We start from the raw sequence: 17,269 nt of genomic DNA, 5'->3' as shown, positions 1-17,269 counted from the left end.
AGGGGAAATGTATTTTTCTCCCAGTCCCTGAGGATCCAGGTGGAGAACAGCCATGCCAGGTCAGATCAAAGGCTTCAAAGTCAAGGGTGCTGCATCTGGTCCTTGGAGAGGAGTCCAAGGGCAGGCTAGTGTACACAGAATGAGACTGCTGTGAACCACCTGAGATGTCTCCATGTATAAAGGGGATGGTCCGTATCCAGCTCTTCCAGTAAGGTTAAAAGCATGAGATGTGGCTTGATTTTGACTCAGTAGGTGTCTTCAATGGATGCAGGTGCTCAGCTCATCCATCAGATTGGAGATGCCCTCTTTGCACCAGCGCAGGCAGAGGTGGTGATCAGTTGGGGTGTCTGCTCAGGTGGCTGGTGGTCCACAGCAGCAAACCATGGAGCAAATCTGTTCTGCCACGAGCAGGACCAGCTAACCTTGCACATGTTTCCCTCCTTGCAGATGTGCCGGCGAGTCTACAAAGGGATCCCGCTTCAGGTGCGAGGCCAGGTCTGGTCGCTTCTGCTGGACATCGAGAAAATGAAGAAGGAAAATGAAGGGAAATATGAGGTACGGGCTCTTCCTGGAAAAGACAATGGGAGCAAGGTGATGGGGAGGCTGGTTTGGTGGGGCTTCACCAGCTGGGGCAAGTCAGACCCATGGTGGATGCAGGCATCTCCATCTCCACTTGCATGGGCAGGAGGGAAATGGGGGTTCATACAGGGATGCTTTAAGGGATGGCAGGACACACCCAGCCCTTGCATCCTCCCGTGTAGGGTAGCAGCATGCCGAGCGCCCTACGATGTATGCTGGTGGTGGGGCCTGATCCCGTCCATGAACTGCTGCAACCTCTGAGAAGGAAAGGCTTAAAATTAGCGAGCACTGAAAATGCAAAGGGGATAAACTCTTTATCTATGTGTGTATCTTAGGCTGGGGCCTTTTAGCACATTAACCAGCTGCTTTCCCTAATATGCTGCTTCCATTTATTCTGCTGCAAGCCACGAGCAAAGAATGCTGTCGGTGTTACTGCATCCTTAGGTAAAGACGCAGGGAAGAGGGAGGGGAAGCTTAGCAAAGGTACCGCTTGCAGTTCCCCGAGCCCCCTGGAGTGATGCAGAGTAGCCATGAGTACCCTGAAGCGGGCAGGTGCTGGATGGAAATACCCCAAAACTCTCCATGTGCTTGAAAATTTCACTCAGGGCATTTTGAAATGAGCAGCAAGGTCAGAAGCCTTAAATCAGCTGACAATGGGTCATTAGTCGAGAAACCCAATTAAGGCTGGGGTGAGGGCAGGTCTTACAAGCTTGGAGGGGGATTTCTGAGCACAGGGTCCTGGCTTACAACTTAGATGTGCAGCTGGAAGTTGACTGGCAGTGTTGGAAGAGCTTGGATTGAAGTGGCATCTTCAATCTTTTTATAACTGTCTTGAAAGTTTCTATTAAAAATCACTATTAAACATCAAATAAAAATCATTTTTCTATTAAAAAGCACTTATTTCCTCTGCAGATAGGAGAAAAGCCTGCCTTGCATTGCTTCCTACCAGAACACTGCATGCTGCAGGCTTGGATTCCTTGGTATAATAAGCAATTTCTGTAGTGTGCATTGAACAAGAACCCGAGTGATGGGGCTTGCTGTATTTTGTTGTTTTTATTTCAGGCATCTTGGCTCCTTTATGCTGCCTCTTTCCATAGGCAGCGTGTGGAAGCCCTTGGTTGATAATTAACTTATTTTCCAAACTTGTGTTATGATTTAGCTTGCATCATGTACCCAGGCGAGGATCAGGGTGTCATGGAGATAGTTATGTTTCAGAGGCAGGAGGTCGAGTGCTGCTTCCAGCAGGTGTTTCTGAAAATCTCTGCCTATTAAGCAGGATGATGCTAACACTCATTATAGTTAGTCAAGCGTAGATGTTAATAGCGAGATGCCGCTGGGATAGAGTCATGTGCAGGGGCTTGGGGAAGGTGGGCTGAGCTCAGGGCAATAAGCAGAGATAACGAAGCTCTCCCAGCACGCAGATTCTTATCACGCTCTTTCCCTTGAAGCTGTGCTGCGCAGGCAGGGAAGCAATCCAAACAAATGAAAGTCGCAAGGAGTTTATCTGTGCTCCAGAGGGATCTGCGATAAACAGGAGCTTCAGGGCTAATAGGCTTTGTTGGATGCAAACCCCCTACAAGCTCATCTTAATCCTCCTCTTCTTTGGTGCCACCTGCCGCTGGTAATTAGCTCTCTCCTAATTTCCTCCAGAAGAGGCTCAGTGCAGGTCCTGGATGAGAGGTTTTGCTTTCAAGAAGGGACCAAGCCTCAGCCCCAGTCCTGTGTCCTGGAGGGGCTGGTCCCAAGGCCACCCCGTTTCTCCTTGGGGCATGAACCATGGCACAAAAGCCTGGCTTTTGCATGTACCTTGAGTTTTGAGCGTGCCACCTGGCATATGCCAGGTGATTTATCTTTTTTTTTTTTATACCTACTGCTCTCACTTTTCCAGCCAAGCGGGATACCTTGCTCCCTGTGTTCATGTTGCCTCTGGAGTGATGCAATTAAAAAAGCCTGGTCCAGTTGCTTCCGTAGTGCTTTATCTTATCCCAGCTGTCCTCCAAGGCCCCTCCATGCAAGTCTTTGAGTCTTCCTCAAGGCCACGGCAGCTCAGTTGTTCCTGACGCTGCAGGAGCTTGGAGGCTACCATGGGACGTGCCACACTTGGTTTCAACGTGGGTGTGATGGTCTGCCTCCCTGGGGTTTTATAGCCACAACCGAGAGGGCTTGAGGAGAGCTGAGAGGGCGGCAGGAGAAACCTGCTGGCCATGGGGCAGAGCAGAGGTATCCTGGCTTTTACCCGCTGCTTTGTAAAACGTCTCTGGGACGGGACCTCCAGCTTCCCAGCCTCTGTTCTGCCGCTGGCTTGCAGGGCTCGCAGCGCTAATGAGCTCGGCAGGGCATCTGTGGAGCCCCCAGGTTACTTAAACAAGGGAAAAAAGGAGAATAACCCATCCTGGGCTTCTAGTTTACCATCTGCAGAATTAATAAAGCCTCCTGGGTACATGGAAGTGACAAAGTGCTGTGCAACCTACTTGTTATGCAGGTGCAGTGATTTAAAAAAACCCCAAAGTAGGGGTTTTTACAGTCTTCGGGAGATTTCTGTGTTGTTCTGGCAGGGAAAACAAGAGGGCCTTTAGCAGGGAAATTTGAACTGAAGTGACCCGGAGCATATGAATAGTCATCTTGTCTCAGGTAGTCTGCCTGCTTTATAGAGGGCAAGGAGCCGTAGGATGCAGAGAGCACAGGATTTACAGCAGGGAAATTATATTGTTCATCAGATCTTCATTCCGTTGTCACTTTTATCTTCCCTTGTCTTGTGCAGGCAGTAATTCAAAATAGCCCCTGCACTGTTGTTCCTCCATACAGCTGCTTTGAAGGTTGGAGTTAATATTCCCAAGACGTTGTCACTGCCCTGAGCATTGGCTGTGCTGGACACATCTGGGTGCTAATGACCTTTTGATGTTCCCCAGAGTTGATGTGGCCACCTTGGGAGGTCAACAGCAGGCTGGAGGTGCCTTGTGTCAGGCTGACAAGAATTTGTAGGATGGCAGCTGCTGGAGCAGATGATTAAGTATCTGCAGATGTGCTATTTTCTGTCTGCTGTGTGAGCAAGGAGGGGTCCTGACCCTGGACTCCAGGAAAGCTGGGCTTGCTGCTCATCTCCACTGCCCCTAACCTGCTGGTGGATCTCAGGCTGCCTGAAGGCAGTCACAAAATGTATTTTATTAATGCAATTAACCCTGGAGATATTAAAGAAAGAGGGCAATTGCATGATCACCGGTGGTATCTAAAGGCTGTGAGATGACATGTTTGGCTATAGCGTAATGGTCCTTGCCTGCATGCACAGGGCTGAACAGTGGGTTACGAATGGGACTGCAGTGGGATTTGTCCATGGAGCGTCTTGAGCTTGGGACTCTGAGGGTGCAATTGGTTGAGCTGGACTTAGCTTTAGTTTGAATTTCCTTTTTTTGCAGTGGACTTCAGGCCTTTATCTGTGTGATGCTGCCTTAAATGATTAGCCAACATGGGGGGAACATGGGGATTCTTGGTTTTGAGTTTAGCTTCTGTTCTGGACTCTGCAAGTTCCTTAAAATTTGCACCAGTCCAAGGGAATACCCCAGAACTGCTTTTCTAGTGGAAACTCCTTAAACCTAAGATTATTCTCTTCTGCGGGGGAAGTAGTAGTTGGAGATCACTTCATGAAGTCTGTCATAACAGTTTGGACTTTATTATGACTGAGCCTCTGAAAAGCTCAGGCACTTGGTGCTTACATCTGTGTGTTGGTTATAGAAGTGTATCGTTCCTTAAGCGCCAAAGAGGTCTCCATGCTTTATGACAGCCGGGCTGGGTACCACAAAGACATCAAAAGAAATCAGAGTGGAATTTAATTGTAAAGGTTTTAGATTCTGAAAACTTGGTATCTGCATTGGAAGATGGGCGAAGCCTGGGCTGGCAGCTGCCGCTGTCGTAGCATGTGAGCGTGGGTTTGTCCCCTTCTCCCTGGGCCAACAGCACAGCCAAGGGGCTGGGGATTCACCTCCGGGCTGCAGATCATTGCTCACAGCAAGACAGCAGTGTCCCTGAGTTGCTCTGCAATAGTTCTGTGCAGCTCACAGGCTGCCACTCCTGCTGTGGGAAGCAGACCTTCTTGCTGTGTGGAGGGAGGTGTGGGCTGAGATGGTGTCTGACTCCTTCCTCTTGTCTGCCCCCCTCCGTTCCAGCAAATGAAAGAGCAAGCAAAGAGCTTTTCATCGGAAATCAAGCAGATAGATTTGGACGTTAACCGCACCTTCCGAAACCATATCATGTTTCGGGATCGCTACGGAGTGAAGTGAGTACGGGAGGCTTCATGTGGCTGTACAGGCATCGGTGCCGGTGGGTGTGCATGCGATGAGCTGGATGGGGTGGCCAGCAGCCCCCTGGCTTGGGGTGGCCACCAGCCCCCTGGCTCAGAGCAGCTTACAGGAGAGCAAAGCCACCTCTGCCTGCTCCACAAACCATCAGCACATGGTACGACCCACAGATGTTGGGCTGCTGATTCTCTCTTTGGACAGATCCACACTGGACCACGTTCAGCCCCAGTTCTTGAGCCAAGCATCAGCCTGTTGCAGTGCCTTGTCCCCCAAGGTGCTAGGGTTGCAGTTGCGGAGGGCTTGGTTTGGGATGGCTGGGATGATGGGGTAGGTCTGTTGGGAGCTGGGTGGGATGGGGGATATGTGGCCTCCACAACAGACGGGGTTGGAGAGGTTTGACAAAGTGGCTTTGTCACTTGGATGAGTCACATCTGGCTGCCCTATACAGATGTACAGTCTGTGAGGAAGCCTGCACTGCGTATCTATATGGTGATAACTCCTTTAGCAAGGAGGGAAAGGAGAAAGGAACCTACTAATAAAATGGTGGCAGTGCTTTCCCCTAGGATGTATAACACTTGATACCTGGGTGGTTGCAAGTCTATTAAAAACCCACCACCACTCCAAACCTGAAGAGTGGAAGTGTTGAACACAGCACATGTGGGTACATGCATGTCTCTTCAGGAGACCTGCTGATGGAGCAGGCTGGTTCACCCCCGCTCTGCGGGGCCACTGGTGACTCCCCTCTGGAGTGGAGGTCCCATCCCACGTGCCCATCAAGGTGCTTTCTGGTTCTGTGAGCCCTGCTCCTTGCAAAAGGCATAAGTACCAGTTGGCTGGGTATTTTCAGAGCCTTGGCTCTCTGTGCATACACGTTGGTGTGCACATGAAGCTGGAGACCTCATGCTCAAGTGTTTCAATATCCTTCTTTCTCCCCAGGCAACAGGCACTCTTCCATGTCCTGTCAGCATACTCGGTTTATAATACCGTAAGTAGTAAGTTAGTCCAGGTAAAGTGAATAGAGTTGTACTATATATATTAAAAAAACCCAAAACATTTTAAAAAAGCTTTAGATGTACTTATATAAGTGTATACATGTATGTTTGTGTATATATATACACACACACACCCACATTTAGCCAGTGGTAATTCCAATTTTAAGTCCTAATACTGGTTTGTACAGACAGCTGCAAGACTCACAGGCAGCACAAGACTCTCTGCACAGTTGTTTCATTCCCTTATTCGTTTTATCACCTGGTAAATGACATCTGGCAGATGCAGTTTGAGTGAGTGTCAGCAAAGAACAAGGGATCGCCCTTTGGCTTTCCAGCAAGACTAGCCTCCTGGCTGAAGGTCTGTCATGTTTCTGACTTCTTGTCATACACTGAATGGCATCCTTGTTGAAAACACTGATTTATTACAGTGAACCAGTCATTTTTAGCTGAAGGGCATGGGCAGAATAAGCCTAAATTAGCGGCTGAACTTACTGCCTCCATCTCCAGGAGGGGACAATTACCCCAGAAGGCACAGAAGATGCTCAGTGGGGGTAGTCAAGGAAACAAAGACCCTGCCTTCCCTCATACCACAGAAACGCTCAGCAGATTTATTTATTCTTTAATTACTTCAGTGCTCATATGGCTGAAGGAATCCAAAACGGTATCAGACCCACATGCTGTTTATCATCCCATCCCCTATTCCTTGAAGTAGCTGCAGGCACCTCTTACATTGGGGTTTCTGTCCCTCGCCTACCAGGCTTGAGCAGGGCTGGTGGGGGGAGCGGCGTGGTGGGGGACATCGCCTGCAAGCCCCTCACCTCCTGCTGGAGGACCTGCTAGAGCAGGTCTGGAAGAGGGCCACGAAAATGGTCAGAGGGCTGGAACACCTCTCCCATGAAGAAAGGCTGAGAGTTGGGGATGTTCAGCCTGGAGAAGAGAAGGCTCTGGGAAGACCTTGTTGTGGCCTTTCAATACATAAAGGGGGCATATAAGAAAGACAGAAAGACTTTTTACCAGGGCCTGTAGTGACAGGACAAGGGGCAACAGTTTTAAACTGAAAGAAGGTAGGTTTAGATTGGACATAAGGGTGGTGGGGCACTGGAACAGGTTGCCCAGAGAAACTGTGGATGCTCCATTATTGGAAGTGGTCAAGGTTAGGTTGGATGGGGCTTTGAGCAACCTGATCTAGTGAAAGATGTCTCTGCCCATGGCAGGGGGGTTGGACGAGATGATCTTCAGAGGTCCTTTCCAACCCAACCACTCTGTGAGTCAGTGACACGGTAGATGCTGTAGACATATGGGAGCTGTGAATTTGGGCATAAACAATAAAGATCTTGAAATGGGACAGACCTTGAAAGAGGAGAGGGAAGCACAGGCAGCCTGACCTGCTTCTGTAGCTTTAGCGTCATGGTAGGGTCTGACAGCGTGGCAGCACGTGTGCTCCTCTTGGCTTTTGCAGGAAGTGAGCTACTGCCAAGGGATGAGCCAGATCGCAGCCATCCTCCTGATGTACTTAAATGAAGAGGATGCATTTTGGGCACTGGCACAGCTGCTGACCAACCAGCGGCACGCCATGCACGGTAAGGCTGGGGTAGGATGCGGATGGAGGCTCTTGTGATGGGAGGGAAGGCTGTTTAGGTTGGTCAGTAGAGCCTCATTTCTCCTCACATACTTGTTTAAAGAGGTTAAGGCTTAATTATGTGCCAGTACAACCCGACTACACAGCTGAACTTCACTCTTGGAGGCAGACAAGTTCATCAAAGAAAAATGTGTTTTATCGGCACTGAGCTTTAGCGTTCAGTAATTAACACTTTCACAGAGGTGCTATCTTCCCTCTGGAGTGCCTTGCCCTTGGCAATCAATTAATTGAAGGTTACGAGGTTTTAAAAAGTCTCACAGAAGGTACATCCAAGAGCATCATGTAATGCTCCGTTTTTAGCGTGCCACAAGCTACGTGCCCTTGTGTTTTTATGAAGATGTAATTCCACCAAATGTGCTGTATTATTTTACTTCAAACACATTAAAGATCCTTTCATCTTATTTGTGGTTAGCAGTAATCTATGCACAGAAGATTATTTTATGAGTGGAGGGCTAAGCCTTATGGCTTGATAACTCCTCACAGTCTTAAACACGTGTCCTGCTAGATTACAGGGTGCTGCACAAGCTTGTGGTGTTCAAACATCTTCAGCTTTTCTCTGAACCTTGGTAAGCACTGAGATGTGTTCAGAGAGGTCTTGGCCAAGCCAAGTCTCAGGTGGGCAGGTGGTGGGGAGGTGAGCGGGTCTGCTCTGCGGGGCGGGGGTGAGAAGAACTGGCTGGGGTTGGTGCTGAGGGTGCTGTTGCCCATGTAGATGAGGTGAAGGGCGGGCTCTGGGAAGGATGCCAAGGGAGGTAGCTGGGCACACTGTGGTCCAGCCGACAACAACAGGCAACGCAGGGGATGAGTTTCTAGAAAATCAGGCTGCCCCAGACTGCTCCAGAGCTTTTCTGATTGTTTTTTATTTCTCTCATCTTTTCTCGTTAAGGTTTTTTCATTCCTGGGTTCCCGAAGCTGCAGAGATTTCAAGCTCACCACGAGCAGATTTTAAGCAAACTGTTTCCCAAACTGAAGAAGCACATGGTATCTCTTTGCTATCAGTACCCCCATACTAATATCACATTTTAATCTAAAGCAGTTAATGTAATGTTCTGCCAAATAGATGCACAACTGAACATACTTCTAACCGTGTAGGACTGCTTCAGCTGCAAAGACGCAAGCGTTCATTAAATGGGGTGCCTGAATCTTGCTGAGGTGAATGGTTATTGAATTTGCTTGCTGGTCATCATTAGTGTAGGGACTGCTAAAATCTAAAAACTTCCTTAGGAAAGCCAGGCAGGAAGGCTCACAGAGCCTGCAGCAAAAGGAGCTGTTGCATACAGCAGCGAGGCTGGGCTGTGTTCTTACACCAGCTGCAAAGCCCAAAGGGTGATGCTGGACTGTCTGGAGTCTTAATTCAATAATTGTTAGCCCCAAGTGCTTGCATTTAACGGCTTTGCTGTTGTTTAAAGACAGGAGGCACCTAAGATTTTCTGTGAGTTTTGTTGCTTGGGCACGTCCAGTTGTTTTTCTCTCTAGCAGATGGTACAAGCCCATTTCGTGGCTGGAGGAGCATCTGCAAGACACATCAACTGCAGTCTAATGTCTAGGCGACTATTTTGCAACACCTGCTCCCTTTTTTTTTTCCCCTGTGTTCCCCCTTGCATTTGCTGTAGACAGTTGGTATTCAGTGGCCAGACTCCTGAAGGTTTCTTATGTTCCCAAGGGGCTCAGTGGCCCAGCTCCAGGAAAAGCTGTTTATATTGCCATCATGTGCAACAGCTCTTGCTTTGTGCTGCAAACGGGCCAGCCCTGGCTGTGTAAGTGAAACAGAGCCAGGACAGGTTTTCACTTAATTATAGTCACAGGGGTGGGGAAACCTGGGCAGGGAGGATGGGGAATAACTCTCTGAAAGCTGCTCGTGCCTCCTGGCTCCCAAAGGCTCACCAGGCTTGCAGCTGTCCAGCACCAGCTGAAAGCAAAGACTGGAGCTGGCCATTAATCCCATGGGCTTCTTTCTCTTCCCATCCCCGCTGCTTTGCTGGCTTTGCAGCAGCATCATGTCAGCTTTATGCACATGCATGACACTGTGCATCCCAGCACCAGCCGTGCCATGCCATCAGCCGTGCCAGTAAAAGCAAAGCTGTGTGCGAGCGCTGCGCCGGGCGCCAGACAGGGATGGAAAAGTGATAGACTGGGGTGATGTTGGTGAGGTTTTTAAGAGTTTTCCTTAGCCTGTCAGGCTGTACTGCTCCTGCAGCAGCCATGCCATGCAAATGAGGTAGTGCTAGCAAAGCTGGCTTGACTGTACAGGTCTGGATTTACCTGTGGGATACTTGGGGTTAATAATTTTTTGGTGCTTTGAGAGGCTCACATGGGAATTGCTATGGAAACAAAAATGGTAGTTTGCAAGGAGTGCATGGTTTGGGTTCCTGGAAGGTTTCTGTAAATCCCTGGAGTAGATAGTAGGCCAGAAAAGCTTCTTCTAGAAATCCCTCTCCATAGTTGTGGCTGAAGTCTGGCCATGGTGAGGATCAGGTTCAATGAATATCTTGGGCAAAGGGCCAAAGCAGGGCTTCAACACTGTATTTAAAGCAGGGGCTTTGTTGGGAGACAAACCACAGCCAGATCCTGCACCCAGACCCCAGCATTAATAAACCAACCAACCAGCCTCCCCAAAAGCCCTATGAGTTGCTTGAACCTCCAGCAGCCAGCCTGGTGAAATGCCTGTCTTTCTTTACTGTCTCCTCCTAGGACAAGGAGCAGATGACTACAGGGATTTACACGACCAAGTGGTTCCTGCAGTGTTTCATTGACCGGGTGAGGATGCTCTGTGGGTTGTTTGCTGCTCTGCCGCTTGCATGCACAGTTAATCCGTCTGTTTTTTTTTAAAAAGTATCATAATTTGAAGAAGGTGTTAATATTTTATAAGGTGGGATATTATGCACACTCTCATAAGGAAAAAAATTAGTAAGGGAGAAGCTAAAAATAACTGCATGTCACTGATGACAAGCCAATTCCTGCTGCCTCATCACAAGTGGTCGCTGGGAGATGACTCGGCAGCAGCAGTATAAGCTTCCGAGTCAGGAGAGATCTTTCTATTGCCCACTGGCACTGCTGCAAAGGCATTTAACCTCACTTTTGCTCTGGAAACAACATAGGGAGAAGAAGAGCTGGAGGCACAAACAATAGCACTGCAGCAGCTGCAGGCAAAGGAGCGGGCTGGGCACTGGAGACACATGAAAGCATGAGAAAATTACCCTGATTTGTCCAGAGCTAATTTGCCAGTCCCAAGCCAAGCCCATCATCTATGATTCTATGATTCTGTCTGTTTGGGCAATTTGGATGGATACAGGAGTGGTTTTGTGTACCTGCAAGGCTGAAAGATGGTGATGCCCCTTCCAGGGTAGGGGAATCCATGTGCTAGTATGCCTGTGCAGAAGGTTTCTCCTTTTTCTGCATTCCAGAGCTAATTTGCCAGTCCCAAGCCAAGACTACTTTATTTTTAGGGGCAGCATTGTGCTTGCACACCTGAATGCAAGATCCAGACTTGCTAATGTTTAGGACATCTGTGTGTCCCCAGTCTCAATTTTCTGCTGTCCCGTTTCCTATAAAACAGTGGATGACTTCTTCCCCTTGAGAGGGAACTCACTGCTTTGCAGTCTGTCACTAAAAGCTGTATAAAATGCAAAATCCCTTTAACTACAGTAACGTGGTAAAAGAGCTGCAACGGCCAGTTGTGCCAAACTGAAGAGTAAGTGCAGCATCCCAAGTTTGAACTTAAATGTCACAGTAGGACTAGTATTAATTTCTGTGTTGGCTGCCTTAAATCTTTGCTGATCACCTCTCCTTTGGGAGATGATGGGCTGCTCCATCATTTTGGATATCAGTTCACTCCTGTTTGTCAAGACTGGGTCCAGGTGCAAATGGAAGCCTCTTGCAGAGGTTTTTCTAGCAGGCAGAAATAAGCCTGTGTATAAGGAAGACCACTTCTCTAGACACCAAAGGAGTGATTTTTTTTAATGCTTAGTGAAGCACCATCGAGCCTTCAGACCTATCCCATAAATAGCCCATCATCTATGATTCTATCTGTTCGGGCAATTTGGATGGATACAGGAGTGGTTTTGTGTACCTGCAAGGCTGAAAGATGGTGATGCTCCTTCCAGGGTAGGGGAATCCATGTGCTAGTATGCCTGTGCAGAAAGTTTCTCCTTTTTCTGCATTCACGGCTGGGTTTTAAGTACTTTCCCGGCCAGCCAAGGGCGTTAGCTTTAAGGCAAAACCATAGATGATAAAATAGGTTTTTGTGTTATAGATGAATCCTGGACATCCAATGCCTTGCCCTATTGTGTTTTGGTGCGAGGGGACATAGTGATGCCACCAACCTCTGTATCACCATCCCATCAATCAGTGCTAATGAGTGTAGTGCTAACAAGCTGGTTTTTTGTTTGTGTGTTTGAAACAGACCCCCTTCACCCTCACCTTGCGGCTCTGGGATATCTACATCCTGGAAGGAGAGCGGGTGCTGACGGCCATGGCTTACACCATCCTCAAACTGCACAAAAGTAAGGTCCCAGCAGAGCGCGTCTCGTATGGCAGAGGTGGCACCGTGCTGGGCCACCCTTGTGCTGCCGACCTGGAAAGCCTTGCTGGCCCCTACCAGCCTGCTTGGTGCCCTGTGCTGGCCCCAAAAGGCACAGTCCTGTGCTGATTCTCCGGGGAGGAAATGAGATGCCGCAAGGATTGAAGTCCTGCACTCAGCGTATAGCAAACCCCACCTGAAACACTCCCAGCTGCCTCTTTCTGCATGCTGTGCCCCACATCTTTTATCACCATACTTTCAGGGGCAATACAGACAGCAACTCATCTGTCTGCAAAGCGCTCTGTGGCAGTTCAGCTGAAAAGGCTGTAGAGGGAGAAATAAATCCATCAATATACTTCTAAAATGTCCAAAACCTGGTTTTCTTATATAACATTAAGGCAGTGATGTTTCTACCTCGAGATCTTTGGGACTTTGAACCCCTCCACTCCCATAAGCTAGCAGCCTTGCTTTGTCGCCCTGTTAGGTCTTTAATCTGGGACAGGAGCGATGCTGGTATTGCATGCTGGGAACCTTTGGGCCAGTGGGATTTATGGAACTGCATGTGTTGGCTTCTGCAAACAGCCACCCTGCTCTTCCTTCAGTTAAATGAAGAACAGGCTATCCAGAAATACATCTTCAAGTATCCCGTTTGTTTGCAAAGACTGGGAAACTGGCAGGGAGGCAGAAGTTTCAGCCTGGCTCTGAAGTCATCTCTCCTCCCTGAAGAATGTGTGGTGCAGATCGGCATCCCTGCCTGCATCCCATTCCTGCCTGTATCCCAGTCCTGCCTGCATCCCTGGCGTGGGTCAACATCCCTGCCTGCTGGCTGGTGCAGGTTGGCATCCCTGGCTGGTGTTGGCGGCTGCTGGCAGTGGCTGTTCAGTCTGACACTTGGTGTCTATCTCATGGAGCTTTTCCTCCTCCTAGAGGTATTGGTGAGAACTTCCAGAAATGGCCCAAAACATGCAGCCCCACCATTGTCCTGCCATTGCTGAGCTACTGCCCAGAGGTGGCATGGATACATAAATGTATCCACAACCTGAGCAACAGTGGGAAGGTGGGAGGGAGGCAAAAACGTTCAGGCTGTCCCACGCCGGAGTGGGAACAGCAGCAGAATCCCAGATAAAACCAAAGCAATGCAACCCACACTTGTGCTACCCTGCAATTTGGCTGTGCCACTGCCATTACTCCTTTCTACCATCCTCCAGAGCGCTTGCTGAAGATGACGCTGGAAGATTTACGGGAATTTCTGCAGGAGAAAACTGCTGCTTCCCTGCAGTACGAGGATGATGCTGTCATCGAGCAACTGCAGGTGTCGATGACCGAACTGCGCAAGATGAAATTTGACCTCCCCCCGCCAGGTGGGTAGAGGGGAAGGTGAGCATCCCAGCGGGAACGGCTGGTGGTACCCGTGTCCCCTGGGGACCAGAGCATCCCTCTGGTGTGGCTGGGAGCCGGGGCAGCCCAGAATGGCTGGCACCTGCTGGGTGCAGCATTTGCCTTTCCTGTGGTCGGGGCATGCCAGATGCAAAAATGAACTGATGCACAGTGTGGGTTTTATGTTGTTTTCTCTGCTTCCCATGCAGCAAGGCCTGAGGAGTTCCCACGGAAACCCCTGGGCCTGGAGCTCTCCCTCAACCCAGTAGCCGTGAAAGGCAACATAGTGGCCAATAGCCAGAATGGCCAGGTGGGCGAGCACCCCCTGGACAGGGAGCCCCATCCCCACAGAGGTCCCGGGGTGCTGGGAGGAATGACGGCAGCAGAGGCAAGGACTCCCACCCTCCAGGGCAGTGAAGCAGCTGAAGCAATGGACATCCACCTGCATCCTCCTGGTGGGGGGCCACTGGGAGAGGAAGGTCGGGTGGAGCCCACCAGGGACGGGCAGCCACCGTCTCTTCTGAAGGCAAGTGAGACACAGGCCCATCATCACCTCCTGCCCATGGCTCTGCCTCCAGAGCAGCCTCTTCTCACTCCCGGCTGTGCCACGGTGGACCACAAGTCGGTCTCCCTCCCCGCCCCAGCCAAGCACGGCTCCTCGGACTCCTCTCTCCAAAACATGCCGAGTCCTCCTGACTGGAGCACTGCTGAGCTTTCTGCTATGGACCATGTGGTATGGCAGCCAAATCCTGCTGCCCTACTGGTGGGAGAACAAGCATCCCTCTGCAAAGAGAAAGCGCTCGATGCATCCCCTCATTCTCTGCCAGGCAGCTGGCGGCGGCTCTCCAGCGCATCGCAGCATGACGACTCCCCCAAGAGTGAGCACGGGGAGGAGATAGCTGAGAAGCACTGCAGAGCAGCACTGCCAGGCAAAACAGACTTGAAGCGCTTGGCATCCAAAGCTGCATCCACGGGGGAGCTTGCCAGCCTGCAGCAGAACAGGCCAGGGAGCGCCACCGGCACTGTGCACTGGCCCCAGGGCTTGGACACGCTGCCCATGCATGGGCTGGCGGGCGGCAGTGTGCCCGTCTTACCTGGCAGCGAGTTGGAGGCAGCAGGGCTGGGTGAAGGCTGCCCTTTCCAGCAGGCACTGTCCCCCACGGTGGAGGGGAACAGCCCCTACACTGTTATCAAAACCACCACTCCCCTCCACTTGGCCCATGCAACAGAGCAGGACTTAAACAGAAAGCAGGTGGCATTGCCTCTGCCAGAGACTGGACATCCCCTGCCTGCCACCTCCATGCTGCCACCTCTTGCGCTGGACCCAGAGGAGGCAGATGCCCAAAAAAGCCTCCAGAAACCATTAAACGCACTGAAAGCCCCACGACCCACCCTGAGCCCCAAACCAAAATTACCGCCGCAGGTTGCCAAATCCCACTCGGAGAACAGTTTCCTTTCAGGCTCTCCTCCCCTTGCAAAGCTGCCCAAATCGGTGACGTTTTAGTGGGGATAGGGGCAGGTAAGGAAGAGAAAGCGGGTGCTGGAGCAGCACCCTCACCCCATTTTTGGGACAACCACACCCCACCCCCCCTTCAGCAGGGTTGTGTTGGGGTGACGGCACAGCAGCCATTGCCTGTCGAGCTGTGCTTTGGTATGAGTGCCTGGCAAGGAAGTGGAGCAGTGGCCACTGGCGCCATGAGGCACCAGCAAATTGGGTTTGCATCTTTCCTATGGACAAATTGAAAAGCACTTTCATTTTTTGTTCCTCAAAGCTCCCCGAGCCTCATCATGTGTCAGGGGAGAGGCAGGACTGGTGAATGTGTTGCGTGTTTTCTTCTGCTCCTGCCTGCTATGGGTACCCATGGCTGTGGAAGCAGGCGCAAGGCATAGGAATCCAAACTGTTTTCTTTAAAATGCCCGATCGGTGCAGCTAACAGCATTGCTTTCAAAGGCCTTTGTAGCAATAGATCTTTATTTCTTTTCCCAGACCCACTGTTGTAGGCAGCAGCATTTTCAGGCAGGGCCATGGTGTCCTGGCAGGGCGCAGGCGGCCTGCTGTCTACTCTATGCAATTCCACAGAGCAGTGCCCAGCTGTACCTGGCTTCTGCTGCGGTGGTGGATGGTGTCCTGGAGGGGAGGTTTAACAGCTGGTGAGTCCCTGGGGGGGGGGGGGGGGGGTGTGTCTCCTTGGTGTGACCCCAGTGGAGGACCACCAGCAGGGTGGTTCTTTCCCAAGTTCTAAAGGTGACAAGGACAGCAATGAAGGTTGAGCCTGGTCTCTTGGGCTGAGTGGCCTGTCTCTCGCAGGTCCAGGGTGGCGAGCGGGCTCGCTGCCTTTCTGTTGGCTGAACAGGAAAAGGGGCTGCTGCCTTGAGAAACCTCCTGCCTTCACTAACAAGCTGCTGGAGGTGTGATGGTGTCTAATCATGGTGCCCAAGCTGAAGCCCCCTTTTACTTTGAGCAAGTTAAGTGTCAGGGTGGAAACGACAGAGGAGTTGGGGAAGGGGAGCACATTGCCCAGAACCTGATCTCAGCCCTTCTGGTTTAGCCCACCCAGAAATCAACAACCAAGGAAGGAAACCTGGGCACAGAGATTTGGAAGATGCTGTAGAGCATCTTGTCACCACAGCCTACTACTGAGGAAATAACATGATGGGTGCCCACATGCACCAAGTTTTAGTGGCCTGTCCATCTCTTCCCCCAGGGTGTCGCTGCTGCACAGCCCAAACCGTTGGCTGAAGGTGTCCCTGTGTGGGGACAACTCACACCACTGAAAGAGCTGGTCCAAACTCCTGTTCCCAGTATCTACCTCACCCCTACAGGGTGTCCCCAAGGGACTTCATCAAGAAGGAAGATCAATAGAAGCAGCAGGAAAATCTAGTCCATATGTGCTGTATTTGACTCTGCTGTCCAGAAGAGGTGACTGCAGATGCCACCTTAGGTGGGACTGCAGGTGGGATTCCCATCCCTTCAATGGAGACCCGGGGCAAAAGCTCCTTTAAGGTCTAAGGAGACTTTGAAAACTGTTTTTTATCTCACAGGCTGCTTCAGTAGCATAACCTGATCTGAAGCCTACATGGAAGCCCAGCAGACGACTTCCACTAAATTACTTTGTGGGGTTTATCAGGGTTTGGGTTTTTTGTTTGTGGTTTCTTTTTCTTGTGTGCATGTGGTGGTTTATGTTAGCAGTAGGGAGTGTTGAACGGCGCACCCCCATCTTTGGATGTAGCCAGCCAGACCACAGCACCGTCAGCTTCTGTTGCAACCCCTGCTCTGTTGGAGACCCCATCTTCTGCTGAGTCTCCAACCTTGCCTGTCCTCTCTCCCTCTGCAAAGCAGGGCTAACCCTATTAGCTACCTCGCAGGGGTGTTGTGAGGAGTCGAGGAGTGCTCTTTGAGGAGTCGAAGAGTGCTCTTTGAGGAGAAGTGCTGTATGAATGCTCAGTATTTGTGTTTTGAGACACCATGGGTCCTTTCTAGGACAACGGTGCTTGAATTGGTTTTAATTTAGAGTATGTTTTTTTTCAGTAACCGTGCAGTAGTTAAACCTATTTGCGTGTTAAAATACCTGGGCAGTATTTCAGGGCAGGTATTGATTGCCTTTCGCTAGCAGCCCACTGGCCTCTGGAGCTTGCCAGGAAGCAATGAGAAGCATCTGAGGGCTGGTGGTCACCTCTTGGCTTGGTTTCCGTAGCTTGGTCTGTCCTCTCCTAGAAGCACACATAGGACTCCTGCTAACATGTCTGAGTGTTTGACTCATGTGTGGAAGAGCTGAGACCTCTTTCCCCTCATTTTTGACCTTTTTCCCCTCATTTTGGGCACACAGCCTTTGCACATTGTGTTGCATGTGCACCCAGGCTCCTCACCCAG

At 50.5% G+C, this 17,269-nt stretch overlaps 1 protein-coding gene across 7 annotated transcripts in view; it reads left to right on the top strand.

The window, feature by feature from the left end:
• LOC143163271 (uncharacterized) overlaps positions 1-15,538 on the top strand; it is an 87,717-nt gene extending 72,179 nt beyond the window's left edge. For all 7 annotated transcript variants that reach the window (XM_076344282.1, XM_076344286.1, XM_076344285.1 and 4 more), the window contains 9 exons: positions 448-555; positions 4,740-4,849; positions 5,808-5,856; positions 7,323-7,443; positions 8,389-8,483; positions 10,194-10,259; positions 11,905-12,004; positions 13,230-13,382; positions 13,608-15,538. In XM_076344282.1, coding sequence (XP_076200397.1) covers positions 448-555; positions 4,740-4,849; positions 5,808-5,856; positions 7,323-7,443; positions 8,389-8,483; positions 10,194-10,259; positions 11,905-12,004; positions 13,230-13,382; positions 13,608-14,902 — 2,097 coding nt within the window. In that variant the 3' untranslated portion in view covers positions 14,903-15,538. The remainder of the gene's footprint in view (positions 1-447; positions 556-4,739; positions 4,850-5,807; positions 5,857-7,322; positions 7,444-8,388; positions 8,484-10,193; positions 10,260-11,904; positions 12,005-13,229; positions 13,383-13,607) is intronic.
• Positions 15,539-17,269: the final 1,731 nt, after the last annotated feature.

This window comes from Aptenodytes patagonicus, chromosome 7, assembly GCF_965638725.1.
Source record: "Aptenodytes patagonicus chromosome 7, bAptPat1.pri.cur, whole genome shotgun sequence".
NCBI classification, from domain to species: domain Eukaryota; kingdom Metazoa; phylum Chordata; class Aves; order Sphenisciformes; family Spheniscidae; genus Aptenodytes; species Aptenodytes patagonicus.
This window is presented reverse-complemented; position numbering and strand designations above follow the sequence as displayed.